The 10,000-nt window shown below is 40.1% G+C and overlaps 1 protein-coding gene across 1 annotated transcript in view; it reads left to right on the forward strand.

The window, feature by feature from the left end:
- The window catches only part of LOC125033306, a 90,786-nt gene that overhangs the window by 5,495 nt on the left and 75,291 nt on the right, over window positions 1–10,000 (forward strand). The window contains exon 2 of the mRNA XM_047624688.1: window positions 1–712. This exon is cut by the window's left edge and continues 628 nt beyond it. Within this exon, the coding sequence (XP_047480644.1) occupies window positions 1–712 (712 nt within the window). The remainder of the gene's footprint in view (window positions 713–10,000) is intronic.

Here is a 10,000-nt window from a genome sequence, read left to right on the forward strand (position 1 = left end):
CCGCGCTGGACGGCCTGGGCGCCGTGCGGGGCCACAGGCTCAGCGACGGCCGTGGGAAAAGCGTCCGCTTCGCCGACAGCGAGTGGCGCTACTGCCTGGGCGACGGGGACACTTACCTCAACGGCTGCTACGATGTGAACAGCAACGTAACGGACAAGACGGGTCGCGGAAGGTTTTATCGCCGCCATGACGGCAGGTTCATGACGAGGAGCGAGCCGAGACTTGACATCCCCGGCGTGTATGGGCCCATTCCGTACTCCAAGTCGCAGCCGGTCAGCCCGCAGGACATCCTGAGGAACATCCGCTACCAGGACAGGTGCTCCGGCTGGGAGAACCACGCGAACTGTCCCTTTCGGGAGATCATGCGCATCCAGCCCAGTAGGGCGGCGGTGGCCAGGGACAAACTGCAGAAGAAGGCGAAGACACGGAGCACCTCGCCCAGCATCAAGAGGCGCCACACGCTGCCTGACATGAAGGTGACGGGCCTGAGGGCGACGTCCCAGGGTCTCAAGGACCTGGTGGTGGAGGAGACGGACCCAGTGGTGAGGAAGTGGCCGTCGCTCAGGGAGGCCCCTCTCAAGACGTGGCCGGCGGGCAGGCTGAAGGGCGTCGGCTTCGAAGACCCTCCGCCGCCGCCACCGCCGCCGCCCACCGGGAGGGCCAAGTCGCCGCTCAAGCTGACGGGGCCGCAGGAGCACGGCGTGGGATGCAAGTAAGTAAGTCCCTGCGAGACCTTGAGTGTGCGTCCTTGCAATGGGAAAAATTTCGTTCATATCCGAACTCAACTAGACTAGTCATTTTCATTTGAAAGAAGTCACCTCGTAACTAAGGGCATACCTTTAGGATACTGATATAATCAAGGTGTTTCACCATGACCAAGTAAACAGCTGAACTAAAAGGATATTACATCCTTGATGCATATATATATATATATATGTGTGTGTGTGTGTGTGTGTGTGTGTGTGTTTGTGTGTGTGTGTGTGTGTGTGTGTGTGTGTGTGTGTGTGTGTGTGTGTGTGTGTGTGTGTGTGTGTGTGTGTGCATAAATACAGGAGTATACATATATATACATATATATATATGTATATAAATATGTGTGTGTGTGTGTGTGTGTGTGTGTGTGTGTGTGTGTGTGTGTGTGTGGCAAAAAGGAAAATAGAAAATGTAGTTGAAATCGGAACGATTTTAGTATGTCAAAAAAAGAGTTTTGTTTTCAAAGGATAATGAGTATATAAATCTTTGAGTTTTCCTATAAGTCCGTGAGTAACTGCTCTATTTATTATCACGAACTTATTCATATCCACCTCATAAACAACAGTGGAGAAAGGATCATTATATTCTATCACCATAACAAATTTCAGGTCATGTTTATAGTCATTGTCCCTTGAGAACAACTATCAGGCCACTATGTCGTTTAGAAAGGTAAACATTTCGCTCCTGGACGTGTAATATCGTTTTTTCTTGCATATACTATTGCTATATTGAGATCGCATTTTTGTGAAGTGAATTGTATTTAGAATGATTAGGGTGACATTCATCCCTGCCTTCCTGCTGTCCACTTAGGTAAAAAAAAATAAAAAATTTAATTCGGTTATGTATTCGGTTATGTTTTCCGTCAGCGCCGCACATTTGTCAATTCTTAGCCTTATGCCTCTGTTTTCATTATTTAAACGCATACCCGGGCCGACTCCGTGGAAAAGGCATGGTAAAGGCCAACGAACAAGGAAGGGCCGGATTTACTTACGTATGGGGCTATTTTTATAGCTACACATAGCCACCCAACCTTGCAATTATGATTATTTTTTAAATTATTCACATTGTAATATGCTTGAATATCATGCCATTCCCATCGCAAATGATATAAATAAAAGTATGGGTATTGTTTACGAAGTTACCTCGCCCTGTTGTTCAGGGAAATCCACAAACATCGCCTGTATGAACCAAAAACCTTCCTAACCCAGCTGCGTCGCCCCCTGCCCCCCACCTTCAGCCCCCTGACCCCACCCTCAGCCCCCAAACCCCCACCTTCAGCCCCGAACCCCCACCCGATCGCCGGGGGCTTATTCGTCACACGATTTCTTCTTCCTGACGTTATAACAGTATGCTGTGCTCTCGTTCAACAAAATTCAGAGTATACATTTATGAAATTAGGTAATACTGTAATATTTTTATCTTATAGACTTACTTCGAATTAAATGTGGGAAAAATATTGATAATAGGTAGACCTGGAAATGTAATTATTTTTTATAATGTTTTTAATGGTTATTAATTAGACTGGATTAGATTCTTCTTTAAACAGACAAATGATAATTTGAGATACCTGTGGACGAAGGGACGTCCTGTCAAATGACCTAACACACCCTCTATAAGCTAAGTTTATAAGGTAGCTCAGCTATTCAGTGATAAAATACTTGTATATACATTTTTTTTTTTTTTTTTAATCTTTCCTCATGTCAATTCATTTCAACCCCGATGGCTAAGGGAACGTGCACTGCTCATTGTGAATTTCGTTGCCCACAGATGGCTCCACAAATGCTCAGCCAACGAGGAGTCCATTAATAGGCCCTAGTGACCGTGCCTAATTTTCCCCTGAATTTGCAGGGTTTTTTATCATTATTATTGACATAATTATTATTACGTTATAAAAATAGTAATAGCAATATATATTTTTTTTAATCGAAAATCAAGGAAAGGAGTAAATAGGCGAGATAGGTAGCACTAGTAATGAACTTTTTTTGTGACTAAGTACATGTAAAGCCATCTATGTATAAACAGTAGATTAAAATCACAGAGGGCAGGTCATGTAAGTCGTGTTATCACAACGTAATGGGTTAAATAAACCAGTACATCGAGGGTTAGGGTTATTCCAAGCTTTTAAGAAACAACAACAACATTGGTATCGGCGACTTCGATCTTAGATGGCTGATGTACACAAATATATTTTTTGATTACGTCGCGGGGGCCGGGAATGTATGAGACTAATTATATACGAAACGCCACTTCTATCTGTTTTGTTTTTTTTCGTCTTCTTTTCCTGTAGCATTATTCCACATTACTTCCCTCAATCCCTGGCTTGCCCCTTGTGTGTGGGGGGGGGGGGGGAAGGGGAGGGGAGGGCTTAGGAGACGGAGGCTGAAGCCTAATGGAGGGCATCACCCTTACCTTTGGACCTCAACCCTCGCCGTAGCTAATTTTGTATCTTCTTTTCTTCTCTCCTTTTCCTCTTCCTTCTCTTTACCATAGTGCTAAATGGCCTTTGATGTCCAGCACTTTTATCTGTTATAACCATTAACCATTCCACGTCATGCTTTCGCCCATTATTGTCTCCAGAGGCGTTATCATCAAAACCTCATAAAAGTCTATCGAGGTGCATGTCTTGTTACACTTGGAGGGGGGAGACAATTTCCCTAATTCGTAGGAAATTGAAATAGCTGCCGTGAATTTAGTGTTTATGAATGGATTTGCTTAATTGGATGGACTTTTTACGTTCGAAAAAGTATTTACTTACTTTTTTAATGTGAGCGTTAGGGGTGGACAGTAATAATCACAATATTAATGAAATATCAATATACCCAACAACAAATGTTTGCCAGAACAACATCGTATAAGAAAATAATAGTAATAATAGCGATGATCATAACGATGATGGCTATAATCTTAGTGGTAATAGTAATAATAATGGTAGTAAAACCCACAATGCAAAAACTAGATTTATTGAAAATGAGACTACAGTTTCGAAATCCACCTGGATTTCATCTTCAAACCTGGAGATAGAATCCAGGTGGATTTCGAAACTGTAGTCTCACTTACAATAAATCTTTTTTGCATTGTGGGGTTTTCTACCATAGTATCTGCACGAAAGTGTGTTCTACCATTCAGTAGTAATGTAATAATAATGCTGTTATCATCATCATTATTCTCAGTGATAATAACATTGATGTTAATGATACGGATAATTCTTAGAATGACAAAGATAATAATAACAGTAACATCAAAATAACAACATCAAAATACATAAAAAGCAAGACAATTAATTATATCTAAGCATCAAATTCTCTTATCTTTTTGGATGTGAAGATGCGCCCAGGGGAGATTTAATTGAATGTTAAGTTTAGATTGGCTGGATGTCGGAATTTATTTTTCCTGAAATTGATAAAGAAGGAACATCCAGAGACTAGCTGGATGCTGTTAGTATTATTATTATTGTTGTTACTGTTATCATTGTCATTATCGTCATTTTTATCATTATTATCATTATTATTATTACTATTATTATTATTATTATTATTATTATTATTATTATTATTATTATTATTATTTTCATTACCATTATTTTTATTACCATTATCATCATCATCATCATCATCATTATCATTATCATTATCATCATTATCATCATCATCATCATCATCATCGTCATCAGAAGTAGTTGTAGTAATGTTTATCATTAACACCATTATTATTAACATAATTGTTTTCTTGTATCGCTACCACTTAAAGTAATAGTAGCATTAGTGGTGATAATAATGTTTTTTTTCCCATGCTTATTGTTATTGTTGTTACTATTGCTGTTACTACTGCATATTTCATTATTATTGTCGTTGTTATTGATTTGTTTCCGTGGTTATCAATATTATTATCAGCAATAGTACTAGTATCATCACTGTAAAATCATCACTTGTTACTATCATTATTATAACGATTATTATCATTATTATTACTAGTATCATTGTCGTTGGTGATAGTGATGACGTTATTACCATCTTCATTACCATCACTATTATTGATGTTATGATCATCATCATCATAACAAATGAGCCAATATATCTCTCTGGTAAATATCATCACATTAATATTATTGCCGTAGAGTCGTCACCTTTGTTTATATGATGAATGCTGCACTGTGTTGCTTGCATGACTGAAAGGACACGTGGCGTTTGCTTTCTGAACATTACAAATGATAAGTGACCGTCCATTATCACCTCGTCCTTTTAAAAGTAAGGCTTTGAAGACCTGCATTTCCACATAAAAGTAAAAGGCATTTCAATTATCAAATGGAGCGTAGTGATATTAAACCAGTCCTGCGTGTTATGGAAATATTCATTGCGACAAGATTAATATATGCAGTAGATATAGATAGATAAAAAGACAGATAAATATAAATAGTTATAGATAGACTGAGACAGATAAAACTATATATATATAAATAGATAGATAGTAATAAATAGACTGATTCATTCATTCACCCACTCATTAGATAGAAAGACTGATTAGGCAGACAGATGAATAAATAATGATTTAGAATTATATAGCATTATAATTAGATATGCAGCGCCCCACCAATCACCACGAGTGCAGGGGCAGCAGACGTCAGCAAAGTTTGCAAGGAGAGGTCCAGCCTAATAGCCCTGCTTTTATTCACGACAAAGGGAGCCTACCCTTTGCGTCTTAGCGTACCTGCTTGCACCAGCTGGCTTTTAACCTTGATAAGTAATTTGCCTTTTCGCACTTATATTATGCGGGCAGGTAAGCACGCGCGCGCACGCACATGCATATACACACGCGCATGTACATACACGCACACACACGCACACGTACACGCACAAACACGCACACGTACACGCACACACACACACACACAAACACACACACACGCACACACACACACACACACACACACACACATATATATATATATATGCATATGCACATAAATGCATATATGCATAATACATATCACATATATACATACATACATGCATAAATATACATACATACACACATGCATACATACATATGCATATATAGATAAAGAGATAGTCAATAGATTATCTAAGATTTTAGAATGTGTGCCTGTTCGCCAGCCTTTCCGCCAAAACATTGAAAACTGAAAGATAACTTGATATCATTTACTTTCTCCTATAGTTTCTTCAGTAATTAACGACGGTGATGCTAGGACAGTCCTTGTCGAGGGAAAGGTAAATCTTCCTGTTACGAGCCTGTGTTCTAAAATGGTTGTAAAGCCACTCTACTGGAGTTTAGATCATTGCACTATGGGAAGGTCATATTTTCAATGTCAAATGCGGGAGGTTTTAGGCAAGATAAATGTGTTAGACGTCTGAGGTCATGTATCACTATTGTAAAGTATTGTGGTGGGAGGGGTTTAGAGAAGTTCTTTATTTAAACAAAATGTCTTCAGATTTCGACGGTCATGTGGCATTATAAGACTGTATGGTAGCGAAATCAGTAGAAAGAGAGGGGGGAATAAATGGGGAAGGATAGGGATTGATAGAAGAGGAAGGGTTAAGGACAGAAGGTGGTAAGAGGAAGGAGAAAAGGCTGTTAATTGAAAAGGTGGGTGGGTGGGTGGGGTGGATTCTGGGAGGATAGTAGACAAGTTAGGGGGGGGGGGGGGTCGGGGACGAGAGGACATTGAAGGAAAAGCGAGGGTACGGGCTTCATTTAGGTAGCAGGGGAGGGGGGGGGGGGTTGGATAGTAGATCTTCATTTTCCTAACTTGGATAAAAAGTGTTAAGAGCGATTTAGTCAGCGACCCATTTCAGTAGCATAACGTATAGGATTCATGGCTGACTTTTTTTTCTTTTTTTTTTCTTGTTTTGTGCACCTGAATTATGGTTGTACTGCCAGAGGGCGTTTCCTCTATGGTCAGGGGGGTGGGGGGTGGAGAGAAAAACAGTAAATTGTTTCACATGCTACTGTGATAATTCAGTTTTTGCCTTGTTATGTAATGCACATGCTATGATTCATAAAAAAAATGTACCACATGCTGTATAAAACACAGAGCCACCGGCGTGTCTAAAAGTCCCTGCTACCAGTATTCTCGTAATGGCCTCGTTCCCACAACGTCGTAGTTAACCTATTTTTATTAATCTTTCTTCTAGAATTCCTTCGCCCCCTTGTCTCCTCTTCCACTAAATGCGTCGTCCTCTTGTCAGTCAAAATCCTACCGACTCGTCATAAATCGTCCTAAGGTCCTTCCTATCTCTGGCATGTCCGTCGTGGTAATAATTGATGCTTTGTCCTTCCCCTCATTACGTGTCCAAAATGACGGTGTTCTTTATATAGCAAATCCCTAGCGTCTTATTTTTATATATTGTTCTTTATATGATTATTCTTTATAATTCTATTTGTGTATTGTGCATCGTCTATTCATTCATAGCCTATATTACGCTGTATGTATGAGATCATTTGCTTAACTTTTAGACTATCTTATTCTTACATTCAGTCTCCCTCGTTCCTCTCTGTGCCTCTCGAATTCCTTATTCCAGGTCTCTCTAGTGTCTTTTTTCCTTCCTCTCTTAACTACAACTCAAGTAACCAAAAGCAGCTAGTTCAATAAACCCCTGAATTTACTTAATTCACTTGCAAGGGCATCGATTCTGAGCGTGTTGATCATATTCTCTAAATACATCTCAGGTAATAGTTTTTTTTTTCTTTTATCAATTCTTTAAGAAAACAGAATATCGAAATTGTCCTTTATTGATCTACGACAATGATAATTTAGTCTTAATTACTTAATTACTTAACATTTATATCGTTCGAACACAGTCTTCTCACACTCCCCGACACTCGGTTCATTTCATATATTTACTCTATTATTTCCTTCAAATTGAAACACGAAGAGGAGAACCAGGCGCGGAGAGGAAACGGGTTGTCTTCTCTTAAATCAGGATCAGGACTACCAATAAATAAAAGTAAGAGACAGGGTTGCCAATACAACGCATTATTCGTACATAATGGGACCGGAATTTATGGGCCGAGGACAAATATTTCATCCCCCCCCCCCCACTGTGTTACAGTGTTATCCGCACTTATATCTGTTGTCCTATAGTACCAACTATATATGTGTACGTATATGTGCGTATGCAGTTACTCCTCCTACGCATCCATATGTACATATATATGTAGCACAAAACATATATATATATATATATGTGTGTGTGTGTGTGTGTGTGTGTGTGTGTGTGTGTGTGTGTGTGTGTGTGTGTGTGTGTGTGTGTGTGTCTTTATATACATGTACATATGTATATGTGTGTGCATATATATACACATATATGTATATATTTATACATATATGTATATAGACATATATGTACACACACACACACACACACATACACACACACACACACACACACACACACACAGATAGCTTGACACACATATATGTAGATAGCCTGACACACACACAGACACACACACACACACACACACACACACACACACACACACACACACACACAGATAGCTTGACACACACATATATGTAGATAGCCTGACACACACACACACACAGACACACGCGTATAAACACATGATTAGGCACACAAAATGGAGGATAAAGGAAATAGGCCCTCCGGATTAACCCCCCCCCCCCCCCGGTCATTAACATAAAAGAGCCCTGTAAGTAGAATTCTCGTAGAGGCCGAAAGAGGGCATTTAAACGGTCGACATCCTCATTAGCTCCAAGAAGTATCATCACGACAAATAACAAGGCGAGAAGGGAATTTGCATCTACCATAGCTGGTCTTTGTTGTTGTTGTTGTCTTTGTTGTTGTTGTTGAACGTATACACGAAGATCAAGGTGTGTGTATATATGTACGTCCTATTTTATGAATATAGATTGATACGTAGGTGAGGGATAGATAGATTAATGAGAGTAATGGTATGTAATCTATATAGAATAATCAATGTATCTGTTTATCTATTTGTTTACTTTGTGTATGTGTGGGTTCTTGTTTGTTTATACGTGTGTGTGTTTGTTTGTACGTGTGTTTGTTAGTTTATACGTATGTGTGCTTGTACGTGTGTGTGTGTGTGTGTGTGTGTGTTTGTGCGTGTTGGTATGTGTGTGTATGTGTGTGTGTGTGTGTGTGTGTGTGTGTGTGTGTGTGTGTGTGTGTTTTTGCGTGTTGGTGTGTGTGTGTGTGTGTGTGTGTGTGTGTGTGTGTGTGTGTGTGTTTGTGCGTGTTGGTGTGTGTGTGTGTGTGTGTGTGTGTGTGTGTGTGTGTGTGTGTGTGTGTGTGTCTGCCGATCTGCGTGAGAGTCTATCCAGGACGAAGGAAAGACCCAAATCCAGTCAAGGTGCGATGCCCATTATCTCCTCGCATGCGTCTCTCTACTCTTTGTTGCGTTTTGGTGGCATGAGTTCGACCTCGCTATTGTTCGTTCACAGGGCGAGTCACTGGGTCCTCCCGGCTCAAGGTATTGGTATTGGTCTGCATCGAGGAGGCTCTTTGTGAGAAGAAGGGTCAGGTATAGGAAAGTGGATGTGTGTAGAATCTATAGAATCTCTCTTTCTCTTTCTCGTGCTCTTTATCCTTCTCCTTCTCCTTCGCCTTCTCCTTTTCGTCCACCTCCTCCGTCTCCTCCTTCTCGTCGTCCTTTTCTCCTTCTCCTCCTCCTCCTCCTCCTCCTCCTCCTCCTCCTCCTCTCTCTCTCTCTCTCTCTCCTTCCTCTCTCTCGAAGGACAAGATAATGTCTTTCCTAGATAGAGATTGGGGGTTGTTTAAATCGATAAAGATTCAGCATTGCTTTCGGGGTCGCCAAGGTTTTAAAGATATAAAAATGTTGAGGGAAAATTATAAACAGCATTATTCTAAACAAACTATCTACCTACATAGATTGTCCAGATCATGTGGACTCGTCAAGAGAGATATTTTTCCTAGTAAATAAAGAGGTGGATTAGGCTTCGTAAAGTCTCCCAGGTAAAGACGTCCCGCCGTTTCTTTTGTGTAGTGTCATGATAATGCCGAAAGAGACACAGTCACAATAGGTAGAGAATAATGGACATGATAGCTCAGACTCAGTAGCTGCCTCGTGTAACAGATCAGGGACTAGTACAGCCAGCCCTGTGTAATGATTCTGCTCTCTCCATGTAAGATTATTCACATTAGCAGGCCAAAAGCTCAAACTGACAATGGTGATATATATATATATATATATATATATATATATATATATATATATATATATATAT

The sequence above is a fragment of the Penaeus chinensis genome, chromosome 16 (assembly GCF_019202785.1).
Source record: "Penaeus chinensis breed Huanghai No. 1 chromosome 16, ASM1920278v2, whole genome shotgun sequence".
NCBI classification, from domain to species: domain Eukaryota; kingdom Metazoa; phylum Arthropoda; class Malacostraca; order Decapoda; family Penaeidae; genus Penaeus; species Penaeus chinensis.